This window comes from Podarcis filfolensis (genome assembly GCF_964270895.1).
Source record: "Podarcis filfolensis genome assembly, chromosome: 8".
In the NCBI taxonomy this organism is placed as follows: Eukaryota; Metazoa; Chordata; class Lepidosauria; order Squamata; family Lacertidae; genus Podarcis; species Podarcis filfolensis.
In genome coordinates this window covers 25,676,091-25,698,511 of record NC_139611.1, presented here as the reverse complement: position 1 = coordinate 25,698,511, position 22,421 = coordinate 25,676,091, and the positions used below count along the sequence as shown (strand labels likewise).

General features: G+C 44.6%; 1 protein-coding gene across 1 annotated transcript; it reads right to left on the bottom strand.

The window, feature by feature from the left end:
- Positions 1 to 268: 268 nt before the first annotated feature.
- LOC310769363 (taste receptor type 1 member 1-like) lies at positions 269 to 21,907 on the bottom strand. Its single transcript, XM_083628619.1, has 6 exons — positions 21,473 to 21,907; positions 19,731 to 20,013; positions 16,411 to 17,190; positions 13,826 to 14,032; positions 12,494 to 12,614; positions 269 to 2,245 (listed from the first exon to the last, which is right to left on the bottom strand). The coding sequence occupies exons 1-6, from the start codon at positions 21,649 to 21,651 to the stop codon at positions 1,302 to 1,304; spliced, it is 2,514 nt and encodes an 837-aa protein (XP_083484745.1). The 5' UTR covers positions 21,652 to 21,907; the 3' UTR covers positions 269 to 1,301.
- Positions 21,908 to 22,421: the final 514 nt, after the last annotated feature.

Sequence of the window (22,421 nt, the reverse complement as noted above, 5' to 3'; positions counted from 1 at the left end):
GTTGAGACATTTTTCATGTTGACTACGCACAAATGACTTCTAGGCTTAATTTTCATATTCACTATTTATATATGTTTAAGAGAAAGAAAGCAGCTTTGGATCAATGCAGTTGTGTGCCTAAAATCCAGAAGGGACACCTCAATTGTTTGAGATGCCATCCAACATAAAAACAGACACACACTTGTCCGCAGCAGGGGTACGACTGCCCCCCCCCAAATGAAGGAAAACATTGCAAAAACCAACAAAAACACAATTATTCCACGCACCCTAACTTGAACTTAAGGATTTTAATAGCATGCATAACACCTGAGTTGAATTGATGCTGAATCGAGTCTACTTTTGGCTAAGTGTTCCAAAGCATTGATTTATCCTATTTAACAAAATTTATATACCGCTTGGTTGTTTAAAAAACCCTAGCAGCAAACCTGTAAATTATTTACAAAAACAGTCAAATGCCTTGCCCCAGGGGCACCTTACAGTGGGGATACCCCTTCACAGATCACCCCTACTGAACTTAAGGGTCAGTTTGAAAACACCAACAGAGAGTTTTGTAAAATAATTCTGCTGCCCTGGGTAGATGGTGCTGAAGTGAGAAGGAACAGCCCCCTCCCCAGATTCTCCTTTAGTTTGACTTTACTCCTCTTCACCCTCCTCCTTCCTGCTGTACCAGGAATGGGGACCTGCCCAATATTGTGTGAGCTCCCAGTTCCCATCAGCCCCAGCAGACCATGTGGCCAAGAGTCAGGGAGGATGAGGACGACAAGCATAACTCCAGCTGCATCTAGAGGGGGTCCCCCTAAGGCTTCCCTATCCCTGCCCTAATTCTGGAAAGAGGGTGTCTTACTTGGGCCTTTGATCTTGCCTTCTGATGGTGGTGGAGGGAAGAGGAGCAGCTATCACTTTCTTACGTAGGATCCCTAATAAAGATTACACAGACAAGCGGCAGAGAGAGTGTGTGGACCAGTGCTCTTCGGCAGTAGCCAAGCAGCACCATCGACAATCCTGTTTTCATTGAACCTCTGCCCTAAAATCCATTGAAATTCTACACCGAATTCTCAGAAGCTTGGAATATATAAATGCAGCCTTGCTCTGTAGTTTCTGCTATTTGGCCCTCGGGTGCACAGATGTTCTCTGATTCCGAGCACCCGCCCTATGTTTACAACACAGGTGAAGTGTGCAGCCCCTGTCTCCAGGCTCCCCTGTTTCTTGTTGAAGCAGAAGTTTTCTCGCGGTCCTTCCGGGCTTTCTCCTGTGGGAGAAGTGGGTGCTTCAGCCTTTTCCCCTGCCCCAAGGAAGCCTTCTCACTGCTCGGCGTTTCTGACTGTGGCCGTGTAGGCTTGGATACAGGTCTGGAAATGGGCCACTGTGTTGAACTGCGGCTGGAAGAGGATCAGGTAGCATTTGGGCAGGAAGAAGGTGCAGAGGATGGCGTAGACGCTGGTCTGCACCGTGAACATCTGCAAGGCAGGGATCCCTTTGCCCTTCCCTTCGGTGGTGATGTAGATGAGCATGAAGCAGCCCCAGCCCATGAGGAAGACCAGCATGCTGGTGGTGAGGAGCCTCGCCTCGCTGTAATTCTTGGGCAGGTTGCGGCCCCAGAAGGCGAAGGCGAAGCAAGCGCCGCCCAGCAGGGTGATGTAGCCCAGCACCCCTCCTAGCCCCATGAAGTGGCCTTCTGAACATCGCAGGTAGACCTCCCTCTCGCTCACAAAATCCTCTTGCAATGTAGGCGGGGAGAAGCGGAGCCAGAGGAGGCAGATGAGGGCCTGCAGGCCGCAGCTGAGGCCGACCGAGATGTAGGTGCCTTTGTACTTGACCCAGCACTTGGCGGCTCCGGGGGGCAGCTTGCAGGCCATTTTGAAGATGAAGATGATCTGGAAGGAGCGGACCAGGAGGCAGGAGACGCAGACGGTGAAGCTGATGGCGAACAAGGGCTGCCGGATCAGGCAGGTGACCTCAGTGGGCTTCCCGATGAACAGGCTGGTGGTGGTGCAGGAAGCCAGCAGCGAGGCCAGCATGACGAAAGCCAGCTTGCCCCCGGCCGCTTTGACCACCGGCGTTTGACGGTGGAGGGCAAAAACCAGCAAGCAGCCAAAGAGCAGGAAGAAGTCGATGATGGTCAGGATCACCAGGGCCAAGATGGTCGTGGTGGTGATGTTGAGATACGTGATGAGCGGGGGGAAGCAGGTGCTGCTCTTCAGAGGGGACCACATCCCCGGGGGGCACGGGATGCAAGTCTCTCCACCTGAAGAGGACGAAAGGAGAAGCTCAGTCAGCAGCAGGACTGCTTAGAAGTAGAAGAAAGTGCCTTACACCAAGGCAGGCACCGACTAGCTCAGTGTTGTTGTCTCTACATTGACTCTCCAGGACTTCCGTGCAGGGATCTCTCCCAGGCTAGGGATGCACCTTTGCCGCATCAAGTAGTTGGTCCCTTACCTTTCCCGCCCCAACCTGGCCACAGTGATCCATGCGACGGTCACCTCCAGGCTTGACTACTGTAATTCGTTCTACGCGGGGCTGCCCTTGAAGCTGTCCCGGAAATTCTAGCAGGTGCAGAATGCTGCAGCGAGGCTCCTCATGGGGTCCCTGCCATGGGTGCATATTCACCCAGTGCTTTTCCAGGTGCACTGGCGCCCGGTGGAGTACATGGTGTCAGATTTAAGGTGCTGGTTTTGACCTTTAAAACCCTTCACGGCGCAGGACCCTCGTACCTATGGGAGCGCCTCTCCCGGTATGCCCCACGGAGGACCTTAAGGCCCATAAACAACAACACCCTAGAGGTCCCAGGCCCTAAGGAAGATAGATTAGCCTCAACCAGAGCCAGGGCTTTTTCAACAGTGGCTGCAGCCTGGTGGAATGCTCTGTCTCATGAGACCAGGGCCCTGCAGGATCTGATTTCTTTCCGCAGGGCCTGTAAGACAGAGTTGTTCCGCCTGGCCTTTGGCCTGGAGTCAATTTGATTCCCTCCCCCTCTTTCTTTTTTCCTTTCTCCTCCTGTGATGAGGCTGCATTTTAATGTTTTAATGTTGTATTTTAATCTTGTTTTTAAGTTGTATTCATTCAACTTGTTTTTATTTTATTTTTTAAATAATATATATTAAAGTTTCAAAAAAATTACAAAAATAAGGAAAAAGAAAAAACAAAAAATACAAAATACAGAAAAAGTAAAAACAGTTAAAAAGAAATCCATCTTTCCATAACTTATCTTTCATTTACTTATTTCCTTGACCTCCTCGCACCTCCCTTTTTTGTATTCTAGTTAAATTGATTGTTTCAGCAAGTCCTTTCCATTCTTGTATTTATCTTATTAATTTATCTTAATATATTGTAACTTTACATTCTGACCTGTTAACAATCCATTCTTCCTTAACCCTATACAACATTACTGCAAAAACCACATTACTTCATTCCAACATCCTTTTAACATTCCTTAATTTTACAATGTTTCTGTAGATAGTCTTTAAATTTCTTCCAATCTTCTTCTACCGACTCTTCTCCCTGGTCTCGGATTCTGCCAGTCATTTCCGCCAGTTCCATATAGTCCATCACTTTCATCTGCCATTCTTCCCGGGTGGGTAGATCTTGTGTCTTCCTTTTTTTATAAAATAAATGTTTATTAAAATTTTTCCATCTTAGTAAAAAAAAAATCAAAAAAGGAAAAAAGAAATTTTTTTTTAAAAAAACACAAAGTTTACAATCCATATTTTCCATGACATATTTCCCTGACTTCCCCACACCTCCCCTTCTTATATTCCAACTCAAATTGTTAGTTCAGCAAGTTCTTATCCCCAATTTTTGACCTTTTTATATTTAGTTCATTTTGATTAAAAAAGAACCCATTTTAACTTATAAACATCCCTATTTATACATCAGTACTCATTCTTAAAACCTTTTTCTAAAGCCGACCCAAATTCCCTTCCACGAATTCCCCAATTTTCTTACTAATAGCAAAACAAAATAAAAGAAAAACAGATTATAGTTATACACCCTTTGGGTTCCCAAACCCCGCCACCCCCTTTCCTGGTTTCGATCCCCAACAAATGTCCATCAGTCTTAATCTACTGTCAGCCTGGAGACCTCACATCCGAGGCTCTTAATTCTCTCTCAGTTCCTCTCTGCCGGTTTTTTTGATAGTCTTTAGTATTAAACACCAGATCTCGGAGAAGCTCTGTCCCCATAAAGTCCATGTTTCTTCCAGCCAGACCTCCATACTTGAAAAAGGAGCCCAAATCTTGTTTCTTACTCCTTTTAAGTCCAATTGTCCCAAAGGCTCTAACTTCCACCTTGATCAAATTTGTAATCCATAGGTCTTCAGATCTCCACATAAGGAGATCTCTCCATTCTTCAATCTCCAATTCAAACCAGATTTTCATCATCCAGTATTTATTTTCCTTTGTAGCCGTCATGTCAAGCCTCTGGCTCGATTTCTTATTTTCCTTTGTATCCATCATGTCAGGCCTCTGGCTCTCCTTTGTCATCTGCAAAATTACAGCTCCTCCTTCCTTTTCTTCAGAATCAACATATGTCTCCTTCTCCATACTCTCAAAATTCTCAAATGTCTCTTTTTGTCCAGCTGCATGGGCTTCCTGAGTCAAATCCTTATCAAATTCAATGATATTATTTACTGTTAAGTTCAGAGTTGCAACATTTGTAGCCAAAACATCCATTTGGCCTTGTAACTTTCCCAAGAGAACAAAAGCTCTGTTCAGCCCAGCTTGAATTTTCCCTTCTCCAGCCATTCTTGTAATGTCCCAAATCCCCCTCTAGATGGATTTTGGTTACTTAGTATTCTTTCCAGTTCAAATCCAAAAGTCAAGTTAGTTTGTATCAGTTCTTCCTTATTTTCAACAAAATATGACCAAATTGCAACAAATATTTCCAGCAGAGACAGCAAAAACAAAGTTCTCTTTTTCCTTCTTGACAGCTAATTTTGACAGCTGTCAAACTCTTCTATATCTCCTCAACAGGCTTTCTCGCAGATCACTCCCGGGTCCGGGGGGGTGGCACTTCAGCTCTCAAAATTAGCTCTTATCCTCCGATAAGGTTATTTATGTTTATACTGCCAAATCGCGAAATTAATATCTTTTACCCAATGAAGAAAAAGAAATTCTCTCGACCTTAGTTAACTAGTCCTTGCTTTAAAATATTTACAAGACAGGGAGGCGGACTTCCTGTTTGCACCTTCCCCGATCGTGCCAAATTTAACAAAAAAAATTCCTTTTCAAGTCCAATTTCCGTAGTACTCACGGGTTGTTACTTTTAGAGTCCAATTGTTCACAAGAAGTCAGCACTCTCCGACCATGGCATGCGGCTTCACTCCGCAGGGAGCAGTCGACTCTCAGCACCGCGCCGCTCACCACGTCCCCCGTTCCGAAGCCTTTAAAAAGGCTCCTTCGCAGGTCGGGGGGCGCAAATGGTGCCCGCCGAGTCACCAGGTTCACAGGCTTCAGTGCCTGTGATTTCTGAGGGTCCCCGCGTCGCCACAGCAGCCAGACCCAGCTCCTGCGCAGCCGATTCCCTCCGGAGCTCGGAGGGAATCCGCCATTAGCCGGTCGCGCTAACCCGGAAGTCCCAGATCTTGTGTCTTCCAATACTTCGCTATAAGTATTCTTGCTGCTGTTGTTGCATACATAAAAAAGTTCTATCCTTCTTTAGCACCGATTGGCCAACCATGCCCAGGAGAAAGGCCTCTGGTTTCTTCAGGAAGGTATATTTAAATACCTTTTTCATTTCATTATAGATCATCTCCCAGAAAGCCTTAATCTTTGGGCACATCCACCAAAGGTGAAAGAATGTACCTTCAGTCTCTTTACATTTCCAACATTTATTATCGGGCAAATGATAGATTTTTGCAAGCTTGACTGGTGTCATGTACCACCTGTATATCATTTTCATAATATTCTCTCTTAAGGCATTACATGCCGTGAACTTCATACCTGTGGTCCATAACTGTTCCCAGTCAGCCAACATAATGTCATGTCCAACATCTTGAGCCCATTTAATCATAACAGATTTCACCGTTTCATCCTGAGTATTCCATTTCAACAGCAAGTTATACATTCTTGACAGAATCTTAGTTTTGGGGTCTAACAGTTCTGTTTCCAATTTTGATTTTTCCACCTGGAAACCAATTTTCTTGTCCAAATTGTATGCCTCCATTATTTGATAATAATGAAGCCAATCTCGCACTTTGTTTTTTTAGTTTTTCAAAGCTCTGCAATTTTAATTTATCTCCCTCTTGTTCCAAAATTTCCCAATATTTCGGCCATTTGGCCTCCATATTGAGCTTTTTCTGAGCCTTCGCTTCCATCGGTGACAACCACCTTGGGGTTTTATTTTCCAGTAGGTCCTTATATCTTATCCAAACATTAAACAGTGCTTTCCTAACAATATGGTTTTTAAACGCTTTATGTGCTTTGACCTTATCATACCACAAATATGCATGCCACCCAAATACATTATCGAAACCTTCTAAATCCAAAATGTCTGTGTTTTCAAGAAGCAGCCATTCTTTCAGCCAGCAAAATGCAGCTGATTCATAATAAGTTTTGAGGTCTGGCAGGGCAAATCCACCTCTTTCTTTTGCATCGGTTAGTATTTTAAATTTTATTCTGGGCTTCTTGCCCTGCCAGACAAATCTGGAAATACCTTTCTGCTACTTCTTGAAACAGTCCATTTTATCCAAAATTTGCAATGATTGAAACAAAAACAACATTATTGGCAGTACATTCATTTTTATAGCAGCAATACGGCCTAGCAAAGAAAGCTTCAGGTTTGACCATATTTCTAAATATTTTTTCACTTCTGTCAAGCATTTTTCATAATTATCTTTAAATAAATTCACATTCTTAGCAGTCATATTAACCCCCAGGTATTTTACTTTCTTCACCAATGTTAAACCTGTCTCCTTCTGAAACCTCTCTTTCTCAATCACTGTTAGATTTTTCTCTAAAACCTTAGTTTTTAACTTATTCAACTTAAATCCTGCAACCTGACCAAATTCTTGAATCAGTTCCAGTACTCTTTTAGTACTAGATTCAGGCTCCTGTAATGTCAATACTAAGTCATCTGCAAATGCTTTCAATTTGTACTGTTTGGCTCCGACTTGTATACCTTTAACCAATTGGTCCCTTCTAATCATATTTAGGAGAACCTCCAGGACCGAAATAAAAAGCAATGGGGAAATTGGGCAACCTTGTCGTGTCCCTTTCTCTATCGTAAACTCCTCCGTCACCACATTATTGACAATTAATTTGGCCTTTTGTTCTGAATATATTGCACCTATACCATTTCCGAAACCTTGACCAACCCCCATCCCCTGCAGGTTCTTCTTCATAAACCTCCAAGAAATGTTGTCAAAGGCTTTCTCCGCATCTACAAATATCAAAACTGCTTTAGTATTAATATTAACTTGTAGCTTTTCCTAAGATATTAATTATATTTCTCGTATTGTCAGACAAATGTCTGCCCGGGAGAAAGCCTGCTTGGTCTTTATGTATCTCTTCCACTAGTACTTTTTTTAATCTTTTAGCCAAAATATCTGCAAAAATTTTGTAATCCACATTAAGCAGAGATATGGGGCGGTAATTCTTAAGTTGTGTCTTCTCAGACTCAGTTTTCGGTATAAGTGTAATGTAAGCTTCCTTCCACGACTCTGGTGCTTTTTTCCCTTCCAAAATTCCATTACAAACTTCCTTTAATGGTTGTATTATCCAATCTTTCAAGGATCTATAATATCTTGAAGTTAAGCCATCCGGTTCTGGAGATTTACCCAATTGCATATTCTGGATGGCACCTTCTACCTCCTGTTCAGTTATTTTGTAATTCAGCATTAACTTATTTTCTTGAGAGATTTTTTGTAGTCCATTTATTTTCAAAAATTGATCTATATCAATTTCTTTCTGTGGCCCTTGTGTATATAATTGTTTAAAATACCTCTGGAAACATTTTCTAATCTCCACTGGATTCTGTATATTCTTTCCTTCCACTTCCAAATTTGTAATAGTGTTAAGTTTTTGTCTTTTTTTCATTTGCCAAGCTAGCAATTTCCCACATTTATTAGCCGATTCAAATGTCTTTTGTCTCATCTGTTTGATTTTCCACTCTATTTCCTGGTTCATCATTTTCATATATTGTACTTGATGTAGCTTTATTTCTCTCAGAATCTCTTGCGACTTTGGTCTCGCTCTCAATTTCTTCTCACCTTCTTTTATTTTCTCCAAAATTTTATCTTTTTTCTCATTTTGAGTTCTCTTCTTTATTGCATTCTGTTGTATCAGAAACCCTCTCATAACCGCTTTGCTTGCGTCCCAGATTACTCTTTTTTCAACACTAGTATTCATATTTATCTCAAAATAATCTCTCAAAGTTTTTTGGGCCTTCTTGGTCACTTCTTCGTCTCTAAACAAGGTGTCATTCATCCTCCATCTGAAGGAGCTGATTGGTGTTAGTTTCATCTCCATTTTCACAGCATTATGGTCGGAGCAGGTTTTAGGACAAATTTCCACTTTTCTAGTCTTTGGAGCCAGTCCTCTAGTTATCCAAATTTGGTCAATTCTTGTCCATGTCATTTTGGCTTCAGAGAAGAAAGTTCCCTCTCTACCCAAGGGGTTCTTTGTTCTCCAAATATCAACTAAGTCCAAGTTGTCAGTCATCTCAAAAAAGGTTTTTGGTAGTCTGCCGTCCTTGGTCTTTGTGCCTTGTCCATATTTGTAGATACCACCCCATTCATATCCCCCATCATGATCATATTGTAATCCAAATAGTCCAACAAGGTCTCATGCAACTTTTTAAAAAATTCTGATTTTCCCTTATTCGGTGCATAGACGCCTACTATCAAAAAATTCTCTCCTTGTAGTTGAATTTCAATTGCCACAAATCTTCCTTGATCATCTTTAAATATAAATTTCGGTGATAGGCTCTCCTTTGCATAAATTACTACACCTCTTTTTTTTACTTTGTCTAATGAAATAAACTCTTGACCCAATCTTTTATTAATCAATACTTTCCTGTGGAGCCTTGTCACATGTGTTTCCTGTAGGCAAATCAAGTCCAATTGTTCCTTTTTTAATAGATGAAAAACACTTTTCCTTTTTTGAGGCGAGTTCAAACCATTGGTATTCCAGCTCAATAGTTGCAGGGCCATGATGTAATTATTCTGCTTTTCCTCCAACTGCACCAAGTGCTTGCTCTTGTTCTGTCGGCGCTATTACTGTTACTTTCTCTGGACAGTCCAATCCAAAAGATAGTCTTGATATGTCTAGTATTCCTCTTTTTGGTGATCCTCTATCCGATGCTCTTTGCTCTAGGCCTCTGTCAAACGGTTCTCTGCCCAGTGCTCTTGGCTCTTCTCCAGATTCTTTCTGTAAGTCTTCTCCGTAATCTTTCAGAATTTTTTCTTTGTCTTCCACTGATCTTATTTTTATCTTTCTTCCTTTAAAACTAAAAGATAGGCCTTGGGGAAATTCCCACCTAAAGATAAGTCTGTTCCTTCTCAGCAAGGCAACCAAATCTCCGTAATTGGACCTAAGGTCCAAAAGATGTTTTGGAATATCTTTAAATATTTCGACTCTTGACTGATGTATTTCTAATGTCTTCTGGAAATGCAGACCCAGAATTTTGTCTCTCTCCTCTTTTGATCGGAGGGTAATCAAACAGTCTCTCACCCTGTTCTTCTTCCCCCCTCTTCCAAGTCTAAAAGCACTCACGATCTTAAATCCTTCTTTTCCCGAATCCAATTCCCAGAAGTCTGCAAATTCCTGCATAAGAAAGTCTGTCAAGTTATCCTTCTCTAACTCAGGCACAGCTCTAATCCTCAAGTTAGTTTGTTTCTCCTTAAGTTCAGTCATAGAAAAAGTTGACCTATAGTCCTCAAGTTGCCTCTGTATACCTGGAATCTTCTCCTCTACGGCAGCTGCTTTTTCCTTAGCTTCTTCAGCTGTCTGTCGAGTCAGAGTAGATTCCTGTAGCAGTTTCTCAATAGTTTCTGTGTTGGTATTTACCTTTTGTCCCAGATTGTTAAAACTTATAGTATTTTGGTCAATTTTAGTTGTTGCTTCAACCACCTGTTTGCTTAGTTTTTCCAATGATTCATTTATCTTGCCTAATGCAACTGCTAGAGCTTCTTCAGATGGCATACCTTTTGACTTGTGTGGATGCAGCCGCAGATGAGGCAGAAGGACCAGATGTTGATGGTCTTCGCTGCCAAGATTTCCCAGACCTCGTTGTTTTGTCTAAAAGAGAGTCTGCTTTTTCTTTTCCATCTGCCATAACACTTCAATTGAATACTCAAGGTCAATCCCACGGCCACAACTTATTTTGAAGTGGAAAATTCCCCTGGCCCAATTGTTAACAGTTTCAGAAACTTCCTCTAGGGGGACACAGTATCAGTCTCTTGTTGTTATATTCCAAAGTAGCACTTTAAAATCCCCACTTCAAGCAGAAAAACAAAGATAAAAGTCAGTTTCAATTTCAGTTACTTTCCAGTTACTTCCTTTTCTTTCTAAGATCAGGAGGCAACAGCCAAAAACAATGTATCTCCCTTGCAGAGCTAGCTGTCAAAAGTTGCTCTGTTCACCAGCAGTGAGCTTCCAAATACGGCAGTCTTATTGTCTATTGGCAGCCCGTTCCCAGGTTTTGAGCAGTAGATCTTTTTTCCTTCCCTCTCTCTTGCAGGTATACAAAGTTCAAATCTCTCCCCCCTCTTCTCCTGCATCCAAGGGGGGGATCACTAATTTAGGTGTTGGGGTTTTAATCCTTTCAAATCAGTTCCCCACGGCTTTGGCTTACAAGTTATTTGCTTTAATCTATTTACAAAAGCGGAAGGCGGACTTCCTGTTTATGCCTTCCCGCTTCGGTGCCAGATTTAAATCCTTTTTTCCCTTGCCTTTTCCAATTAATCCTACTCATGGGTAGTTGCTTTTGGAGTCGAATTGTTTCAGGAAGAAGTCAGCGCTCTCCGGTAACAGCTATGCGGTTTCGCTCCGTGGACGTAGCAGTTTACCCTCAGCACCGCGCCACTCGCCCCGCTTCGCTCCGGAGCCCGTAGTCGGGTTTCCTTGTGAGTTGGGGGGCGCAAAGGGAGTCCCACGTTCACAGGCTTCACCCTGCCTGTGATTTTAGAAGGGTCTCCGCTTCGCCGTAGCGGTTTGACCCGATTTCCACGGAGCGGATCCCTCCAGCTCAGAGGGAATCCGCCATTACCGATGGCGCTAAACCCGGAAGTCTCCATTCAACTTGTTTTTATTATTGGTTGTTAGCCGCCCTGAGCCTGGCCTTGGCTGGGGAGGGTGGGATATAAATAATTTTTTTAATTATTATTATTGTTATTATTATTATTATTGGAAAGATATGTTGACAAGCTGGAACATGTGCAGAAGAGGGCAACTCAGATGATCAAGCGTCTAGAAGCCAAGCCTTACGAGGAATGGTTGAAGGAGCTGGGTATTGTTTAGCCTAGAAAAGAGGAGACTGAGAGGAGATACAATGGTCATCCTCAAATGTCCAAAGGGCTGTCACATGGAAGAGGGAGCAAGCCTGTTTTCTTCTGCTCTGGAAGGGAGGACTCAAACCAATTACTTCAAGTTACAAGAAATGAGATTCCGACTAAGCATCAGGAAAAACTTTTGACAGTAAGAGCTGTTCTACCGTGGAACTGTCTCCCATGGGAGGTGGTGGACACTCCTTCCTTGGAGGTTTTTAAGCAGAGGTTGGATGGCCATCTGTTTTAGCTGAGATTCCTGCATTGCAGGGGGTTGGACTAGATGACCCTTGGGGTCCCTTCCAGCTCTAAAGTTCTGCTTTTGAGCCCTGCCTTCCCATTGTGGACAGTGAAAAAGGCTTTGGCCAATACTCAGTCTCTGTGCAAAGTCTATCATCATCATCATCATCATCATCATACGTAATAATTAATTAATTTTTTTTTTAATCCCACTTTTTCCCCAGATGGTGTCTTATAGCTGGTGAGCTTCCTGGGGCTTTTCAGAGCCCCACACTCTGTGCAAAGTTCAGCACGGGCCTTTGCAAAGGTCGTGGAGTCACAGATAGAGACAATTGCTGGAGCCTGTGTTGCCATCCACAAAGAGCCCTTTGCCTGAGTCTCTCCTTGGGGGAGAGGGGAAAAGGGCAGAGGGAGAAGCTGTGTTGCGACTCAGAACAAAAACAAACCCTCCAGAGGACCCTTTGTCAGCCCATGAAGGGATAGAGGCAAAAGAGAACAGTAGAGGCCCTTTGCGCTCCTGTCCTGGACTGTTGTTCATTTGGCGGAATTGGCGCCATCACAAAAGACTTCATGAATGGGGATTTGAACCTAGCACCTTAGCTGACACTCTTAACTCCTACACCTTGGGACTCTTTCCTGCCTTCCGCCTCTGCCTACTTGGCACTGATGTCCTCTGAGTCAAGGGAGGGAGCTAGAACTTGTCTAGCTCATAGCGGAGGCCGGTCTTCAGATTCACAAATGTGGCTCCCTGAGCCACGCGGTGTTTGTACTCACCTGTTTCGTTTTGATAGGTCCCTTCCAGGCAATCGTCACAGCGACATAAACACTCCTCCAGCAATTGCTTGCTTCGGATTTGACCTACTTCACACACTGCTATGCAATATGATTTGGGGACCTAGAGCAGGAGAGTTTGGTTAGGTGGAGGCATTTGAGTTGTTGGCGACTCGTGAAAGTCAGTCGGTAGTTCACTGCACTGCATCCAGTGTGGTATCCGTCATTAAAAGGCGTCATTAAAAAGGAATAACAAATCTGTCTGCCAATATCACAAGGCTTTTATGCAAATCTATGCTGAGAAAAATGTAGGATAATGTGGGATATTATATCAGAAAAATGTAGTGTACTGTTAAAACAGAAGGAGGTCAAACCATCACAAGGGTGTTGAAATTTTGGGAGGCTGGATAGTTACAATGGAATGGTCTCAGTGGTGGGGTACACATGTTTATTCTTATTTATTTATGATTATTACTTTGTCTAAATGAATGAATGAAAAAAATTAAAATGTAGGATATTGTAAAGCTGGAAAAGGTGTACAAGAGAGCAAGTTAAATTATCCAGGAGCTGCAGCAACGCCTTGGATAGGCAAAATGTGGATGTCAAGGAAGCAGCAAGATGAAGCTTCTCAGAAAGATCTTTTTGGTCACTGAGAAACAGAATGCCGGAGCAGAAGGAGCCATTTGGGTCAGATCCAGATGGCTGCTCTTAGGTTCTTTTATGTCCAAGTAAGCCCCAAGCTGTTCCCCAATCTGATGTCCTCCAGATGCTTGGAGTACAGCTCCTAGCTTTTGTAAGATCTAGCTACTGACTCACAGCTGTGTGAATGAAAGGGTTAACCTGAGCTCAGGTTCCTCCCCACCCCTTCTCTCTCTTTCCCCCTCTGTGCTTCCTGAAATAAGCAACTGGATTCCCTGCAAGTGAACTGAATCTCTCCAAAAAGGAGATTTTAAAGCCTGCGTCTTTAGGTTAACAGATTGCATGATTCTTTTCATATGGAAACCAAGTTCTTTTCGGAGTCATTTGGAACCTTTTCTTTCTTATTTTTACTGCCAGTGGATAGAGACTTGTTTCTTGTAACTTCTGGAATCTCTGTGAGTAAAAGCTTCACTTATTTGGAAAGCTAAGTCCCTGTGATTTATTCTAGCCTGAGCATTTATGTGGGGAACATTTGTTTAAAGGTGGGCAGATGTAAATTGGAGCTTCCGCCACTGTGCTTAGCTCTGCTATGGAGAGTAAGAATCTCTTCCAAACTTCTCTCTCCCAACATCTATCATCCCCATCCAGCATCGCCCATGTTTTCCTTCTTTCTGGGTGTTTTGCCTGGTATCTTACCTGATCCCCTGGTGCTGGCCAACTGATTTCAGACTTGTTGATATTCAGGGCTTGGGAACTGTAGCTGCCGATCATCTTGAAAGTAGCAGTGCCATTTTCCCAGCTCCAGGTGACGACACTGTAGCCCAGGAACAGATCTCCCTCTTGGCCAAATGTGATGGTGTTGTCTTGCAGAGGAAAGTTCACCTTGTACAATGCTTCATAAAACTGAAATGAGAAGATAATTGCATCTTGGGAGTGCAGGGGGAGGGGCTTACTGTGCTTGTTGAAGGATGTGTGGGTAGCACAGCTAAACATTGGCCTGAGAGATGATGATCCCTGTTGTTTGCTTTATTTCAGCTGGAGGCAGGAGACAATGTCAGCCTTCTCCAGAGATTCACGCTGAGCAGGATTTTCTAGAAAAATTATGTCAAGCGTTCTGGGCATATTTACTTAGAATTTAAATGCCAAGTTTCTTTAAATTACAATGCTACCTCGGGTTACAGATGCTCCAGGTTACAGACTCCGCTAACCCAGAAATAGTACCTTGGGTTAAGAACTTTGCTTCAGGATGAGAACAGAAAATGTGCGGCGGCAGCGGGAGGCCCCATTAGCTAAAGTGGTACCTCAGGTTAAGAACAGTTTCAGGTTAAGAACGGACCTCCAGAACGAATTAAGTTCTTAACCTGAGGTACCACTGTACAACGATTTGCTGTTAAAATGCACGTTTCATGGCATTTATTTTTTATGTATTTAAATTAGTTAAAATTAATGAAAAGGTTAAAAGTGCCCTTTTGGCATTATCACTCTCTTGCTCCCCCATGGAAATTCCTTTTAAAAAAAAGAAAAGAAAGAATAAGCTCTGCTACAGACACTGCACCCACTCCTCTCCTGGGTGATGGGAGAGATCTGCTTCAAGTTTCTTCCCTTTCCTCCCATGACCTCAGGGCACCTGATCCTAAAGGCAGCTACTGCCTTTGACATCTGAATGCCACCTGCTTGCCTTGGGTCTCTGAGCCGAGTGAGCTGGGTAAACTGCTCTGGCCGCAGCCATTACTGCAGAGGCGCTAGCTGACACCGATCGGATGCTATTAAGTCACACCACCAATAAATAACAACAACAGCAACAACAATAACAAATTTTATTTACAGTGAGGGGGGGAACTATTTGATCCCCTGCTAAATTTGCCCGTTTAACTCTATCTGAAGGTTTGAGTAGCTACGCATCAGCCTCGAAATCTTACTGACTTGGAGAGGATCTGCAAAGAGGAGTGGGACAAAATACCTCCTGAGATGTGTGCAAACCTGGTGGTGGCCACCTACAAGAAACGTCTGACCTCTGTAATTGCCAACAAGGGTTTTGCCACCAAGTACCAAGTCATCTTTTGCAAAAGGGATCAAATGCTTATTCCACTCATTATAATGCACATCAATCTCTTACTTTTGTCTTCTGGGTTTCTGGGGGTTTTCCTGTTGTTATTCTGTCTCTCACAGCTACAATAAACCTACCATTAAAATTACGGACTGGTCATTTCTTTGTCAGAGGGCAAACAGGCAAATTTAGCAGGGGATCAAATACCTTTTGCCCCTCACTGTATACCCCGCCCTCCCCGGCCAGAGCTGGGCTCAGGGTGGCTAACACCAATAAAATTTCAGTAAAAACATAATAAGAAAAAAAAGAAAAAGAAAAATTTAAAATAATAATAATAATAATAATAATAATAATAATAATAATAATAATACAACTAGACATGTTGCACATGGACACAGGAGGGAGGCGAGTGGCAAATGCGCTTTAGTCCCTTGATGCCTCAAGCTGACTTCCTCCAGGCATTGAGGGTTGAGGACAGGCGCTTCCTAGCCTGCCTTTGAGCAAAGGGAGATATGGAGCAGCCTGATCCCAAATATACCAGATGTTTGGGAAGAAGCAAAGGAGCTGAAAGGAAAAACCCCAGGGAGAGGATGCTATTTATCAAAACAGCAGCAGTAGCAGCGGTGTCATGCAACACCTGCTCCCCTGAACGTAGCGCTTACCTCCATGGGAGCATATTCACCCAGTGCTTTTCAAGCTGCACTGGCTCCCAGTGGAGTACAGGGTCAGATTTAAGGTGCTGCTTTTGACCTTTAAAGCCCTTCATGGCCTACGGGACCGCCTCTCCCGGTATGCCCCACGGAGAGCCTCAAGGTCCATAAATAGCAACACCCTAGTGGTCCCGGGCCCTAAGGAAGTTAGATTAGCTTCAACCAGAGCCAGGGCCTTTTCAACACTGGCTCCGGCCTGGTGGAACGCCCTGCCTCATGAGACCAGGGCCCTGCAGGATCTGATTTCTTTCCGCAGGGCCTGTAAGACAGAGTTGTTCCGCCTGGCCTTTGGCTTGGAGCCAATTTGATTCCCTCCCTCTCTTTCTTTTTTCTTTTCCTTCTCCTCCTGCGATGAGGCTACATTTTAATATTTTAATGTTGTTTTTAAGTTGTAATCATTCAACTTGTTTTTATTATTGCTTGTAAGCCGCTCTGAGCCCTGCCTTGGCTGGGGAGGGCAGAGTATAAATAAAAATTATTATTATTATTATTATTATTATTATTATTATTATTATTATTATTACCTGTCGTGGCTTGAACTCCTTGCTTGCTGGACATCCTTGCAGGCTGCACCCCAGGTGGTTGTGGAGGGCCTCGGCCAGGATATAGACAGAAGCGTAAGAATAGAAAGACCACTGCCAAACGGAACTGTTCAAAATGTTGGCTAAAGCGTCCAGAGAGAACAGTTGGTTCTCATCGCAGGACTGGGAGCAAGCCTCCACCGTCGGGGCCTCAGAGAGCAAAGGGCCATCCGTCTTGTTTGATGGGGAGCGCTGTAGTGTTTTCCCAACAAAGTGTAGAAATTGAGGCAGTTTGACTGGCTTGACGGTGAGTCCAAGCACAGTGCCTGTTTCCTCAATGTTCGGTATGGAAGCAATCGTGTCAGTTAAGATCCAGGACTCGGGTGCGATCCAGACTTTGCCTTTGATCTTCAGTTTGATGACAGCGTGGAAGAACTTCCTGGTAATGACCGCATTGGAAAGGACGACGACAACGTTGGTTCTGGCTTTCTCTATGTTCTCGATCACCCTCTGCAGCCGGCTTTCCAAGATGCGGAGATCGGTCGTCATCAGCCCCTGGTAGGAAATGCAGATGCCCTTGGCTGCTGCCTTGGCAATCAAAGACTGAACTGTTTTCTCGCTGGCTTTGGTGCCACTGTCCACAGCGGAGACGTACTCCCAGCCGAAGGCCAAGATCAAGGAGATGAGCCCCGAGACCTGATGGTCATTGCTTGGGATCGTACGGAAAAGCAGCGGAAAAAGCTTCTTGTCAGCAAAGATCTCTTCCTTGATACCGTACGAGACCTGGACAGGAGACAGGCACGTTTTTAAAAGCAGGAGGGCAATATGCAATGGTGTGTGCACAGCTCAGAGAGTGCCCAGGGCAGCGTGTGTTCTTACCAGGTACAGATGGAGGAAGTGGGAGAGCTCTCGTTTATTGCGTCCATTAGTCACCTAATACTCGCAACCAAGTTTAAAAACATTTACAACTACAGCCCCAAGGTGAAAGACTTCTGGGAGAAGATTTATAACGAATTGAAAAAAATGTTGAAATATACATTTATTAAGAAACCAGAGGCCTTTCTTCTTGGAATAACAGGTTTGGAATTGCCCAAAAAAGTTGTTAAATTGTTTTTGTATGCCACAACTGCAGGAAGAATTTTGTTAGCGAAGAATTGGAAAACACAAGAAATACCAACAGTGGAAGATTGGCAGATGAAGATGAGGGACTTTTTGGAGCTGGCCAACCTGACTGGAAGAGTCCGCGACCAGTAGGAGGGGGAGTATCAGGAAGAATGGATGAAATTTAAAGACTATTTAGCTAAATATGTTAAGATAACTTAATTGGAAAAGCTTGCAAATAAATAGACAGGCTTAGGATTCAAATATGTAAAGATAAGTTTTAAGATGTTTAAAGTTAAATTAGAAAGAATGAAAGATGTTAAGTGACCAAGTTAATTTTTTGAAAAAATAGATTTTGGAAAACTGTTATAATGATATATAATGAAATTCAACCAAGGGGATTTAAGTCACTTAATAATGTAACTAAGATTTAAACAGGATGTATGTATGTCTGTTTGTCTGTTTTGAAATTCTGAAAATCAATAAAAAAAATTGAAAAAACAAAAACATTAACAACTACAACATGAGCAACCACTGGCCATTAAACAATGTATTAACAACATACATGTGGTTAACAACATACATGTGGTCTATGTGGTTGACACTGCCTGGCAGCAGGCAATGTTTCCTAGCCCTGCCTGGAGATTCCAGATGCAAGGGGATTGTCAGGCTTCAAGGAATCTGTTTCCCCTCCCTCACGGCAGTCTGCCAGCAAGGGAAAGACAAGAAGCTCTTACCAATGTCTTTTAGTCAATATTCACAGAGAGAGACATCGACAGCAGCGGAGCAAGCTGATTGGGTGCCTGGGGTGGCGCATGTGCCCTTCTCAGGGCCTCTGAGAAGTCTGCCTGCCTCCTCCCACTCAGCTGCCGTACAGCTGAGGGGGAGGTGGCGGGCGGACTGTTTGGGGCAGTGCGGAGTCTGCGGGCGCCCAAGCCACTGTGTCACTCCTAGGAAAGATGCGTGGCTCAGGCATGCTGCAGGCCCCGCGATGGGTGCTGCCCGGCATTTTGTCACCCCCCTCAGTGGTGAAACCTGGGGCGACACGCCCCCACCGCCCCCCTTCCTCCTGTTAGGATATTTCTAATATCCTAACATCCTCCCCCTTTCCGTGTAACCTGTAGTACCTGTGGTTCAACCCACAGATAGAAATATCCTAACACCTCCGCCCCTGGACATAGAAATGCAGTCTCTCTTGGATAATGGCGTTGCTCTGAGTAAACCCCTCCATCTCTCCTATTATATGCCATCCCTACATTGGCTGATCTGTGCTTTCTGCCTCTGAGCTTTCTGTTTTACTTTCAATGCCCGCTGGGTCCTAGGAGGGGTGTGTGTGGAATGCTTTCTCAAGTCACTGAGTCTGTCAACTGTCTCTCCCCTGGTGTTGCTTCTTTTCCCTGTTCCTCTCCCAATATTTCCCAGCTTCTCCCTTCTGCAGCCTCTGAACTGTGACCTTCTGCAAACCGCTGTTCTAAATCTATACTGTCTCTCCCTCTTCTTTGGGAAGTGCAGGAGGAGGGGAGGGGAGGGCAGTCTCCACCATTCCTCCTCAGTCCAGTCCCTGACAGGGGTTGAACTTGGGACCTTCTGCATGCAAGCATTGTGGTAGTGGGGCTGTGCCCACTGAGCCATGGCCCTGAACGGCGGGCGCTGCCAACTCTCCCAAGCCGCCTACATTGCTGGGTGAGGCAGCTGCAGGCACCTCTCAGCCACCTGCTGTGTTTGCTATTGTCTGTCATTTGGACATTTTACATGTGGTGCCCAAGTTGCTTAGGGCTTTGTGAATGAATTAACATGAGAGCTTTGAACCTGTCCCAGCGGCATGCTGGCAACCAGTATAGCCCTGGGACATCCTCTCCTGGGAGCAACCTGCCTGCCGCATTCTGCGGAAGTCAAAGCTTCCAGACCAGTTCCACTTTACACATTCACCCAACTGGTGAGGGCCTAGCAAGGATTTGGCTGACTTAACTGCTGCCTTTGGGGTCTTCCTTCCCTCTCCCAACCTGGTTGCTTGGTGCCTGAGAATCCCTTGAGGTTCATTCCACAGCTTTTCTGGCAACAGTTAGTTCACATATACGCAAATATGGCTGACACCACAACGAACCAGATCATTTGTAGGCCCACCACCTTGGCAGAGCAGAGACGGCAACAGAGTCGGATGTTGAAACCATTTCTCAATAAGGCCACCGAGACTAATGCATAGCATCAATTTAGCAGCTCACCTGCGGAAGGCCGTAATAGGTGAAGACTCTTGCTGTCAGCTGCGTCATTTCGGCTGAGTCAGGACCCACCACACCGATGACTCTCTGGGAACAGCCTCCTTGGTGTGAGCGGCACCACTGGTGTGGGGAGAGCTGGAAGGCGGCTTGCAGGTAAAGGCTTTCTTGACAGGTGTCCCATATGTGGTATCCCAAGGTGATGTTGGGGAGCAAAGTAGAAGAATTGTTGATTTCCTCAACAGCCAGCCTCATGGCTTGAAAATGAACATAGCCTGAAGGGTTTAGACTGAGGAAATAAACGTGGAGCTCAGTTAAGCCTGTAGAAATGGTACCTCAACACACACACATTTTGTGGGAATTTGTAACCCTACCAGAGAAGAATGGCAGATCAAGTTGATGGATTATGCCAAAAGGGCTAAAATGACCGGAAGAATCAAAAATCAGGAAGACCAAAACTTTAATAAGGAATGGGGGAAATTTATAATTTATCTTAAAAACCATTGCAAACAGTTAAAATCATTAGTAGGATTGGAATAACACTTGTAGTTTAGCGATGAATTTTGGAAACAATGGAGAGGTAAAAAATTTGGATTATTATAAAAGATTAACAATAGGATCCGCAAAGGGGAGGAGGAAAGTTCCAGAGATTCTTTGGAATCTTGTTTCAATGTTGTATGTTGGATATGTGACTGTAAAATTTTAATCTGAAAAACCAAATAAATTTATATATAAAAAAGTAGTTATTATTATTATTATTAATTTGATTTATATACTGCCCCTTATGCAAAGATCCCAGGGCAGTATACAACATTAAGGACATAGTTTATGGAGCATAATGATAAAAAACATAATATGGAGCACAATTAAATAATCATAGTAACAGTCCCAGCCCCCAGCCCCCAGCCCAACACACATTTAACAGGCCATAGATTATTTAACGGCCGATGGCCTGAATAGAGGAATGTTTTCGCCTGGCAAGCTCTCTGTGGAGAGCAGTCCACAGACAGGGAGCCACCACAGAAAAGGCCCGTTCTCGTCTTGCCACCCTCCAAGCCCTCTCATGGAGTGAGGGTATAGAGAAGGGCCTCAGATGAGAAGTGCACATTCCAGCTGGGTTCATACCCAGCCAGAAGTCCTTCGAGGTGTGGAGGTCCCAAGCCGTGCAAGGGTTTGTAGGTCAAAACTAGTTATAAACAGACTCCAAGTTTACTTGCCAGCAGGCAGAGAGGGAGGGTGGTTGGAGAAGAGGTCTCCTAAAATGGTAGGGGAGGGTGTCTCGGGGAGAGGCATGCCCAGGGCAGCTAGAGAGGGATGGAGGGCCAATTGTGGCCCACAGTCTCGATGTTGCCCCCCCCCCCCGATTCCTGGCCTCCCAGCTTTGTGACGGTCCAAGGAAAAAGTGTGTGCACAACTGTTAGAGAAAGATGCTGTGTGTTGCACCCCAGTCCTATCTGAGAGATTCTTGCTCTGAGCAGAGAAGGCTGGGCGAAGTGGACCTCTTTTGGTCTGACCCAGCCAGAAGCCAGGCCCCCTTTTGTGTTCCTCAGCACCTTTTGCAGCCTCCTCATTGCTGCCCTCACAACCAGGTGCCCATGAACGGTCACCCACCAGCTGGCCAAAGACAGAGGAAGAGTCAAAGGGGGTGAAGCATGCTGAGGAAACAGCCCTGATTTCTGCTTCAGGGATGGGAGAAGAAAGAGGAGCCTCATCCCTGCAACGCAACACAAAAAAACCAGCCCTCTCACCTCTCGCAGGAAGGCAGCTGAAGTGGGCGGGTCCTGTTCCGCTCAGTGCTATTGCTATGGACTGGGTAGAGGCCCCCGATGATGAAGTCCCCTGGCAGGTTAAAGAGGGCCTGGCAATAGTTGTTGGCAGCAGCCATGCGCCCCACCAGGAAGGCGGCCAGAACAAGCCCCACAGACATGATGGAGAGAAAAAGCTGCTCGCTGCCTCTCCCTCCTTGGGTAGGCTGGTGGCATGGGGCGGGCAGAGGCTTGGAGGAGGCTCACACGTTCCGCCGACGCCTGGCTTTGCCACTGCTACCTGCCCCTCTCTGCATGTCGCCCACGGGTGCCACTTCTCCTGCTCTTTGGAGGAGGAAGCCCATTTGCTTGCTTAGAAAGTGTTTTACATGCAGCTGAGACTGCTTTGCTTAATGGTGCCAGCTGGGAGTGGGAGTGGAGAGGCAGGGGCCGGAGGCCCGACCAACCCAACCTCTCGGAGGGAGAGGGGCAGGCAGGCATGTTAGTAATATCCAAGGCAACACGATGACCAAGTACAACAACAACAACAACAACAACAACAACAACAACAACAACAACAATTTATTTATATCCCACCCATCTGGCTGAGGTTCCCCAGCCACTCTGGGCGGCTCCCAATCGAGTGTTAAAAACAATGCAGCATTAAATATTAAAAACTTCCCTAAACAGGGCTGCCTTCAGATGTATTTTAAAGATAGGGCTTGTACTGATATTTGGCACCATTTTGGAGTGTAACGAGTGATGCCTTTAAAAAATAATAATTGTGATTCCGTGGGTTAGGGTGCCGAGGACATCGTTTTGGTGGTCTCTGCGGAACACGGAATTTTAGCTGCAAAAAGGCTTCTCTGGGCTGTTTTCCAAGGTTTCGCGCCATTTTGGACTGGATCCATCTACAATTGGGTGCCTGATGTCATATTGAATTAATATGGTG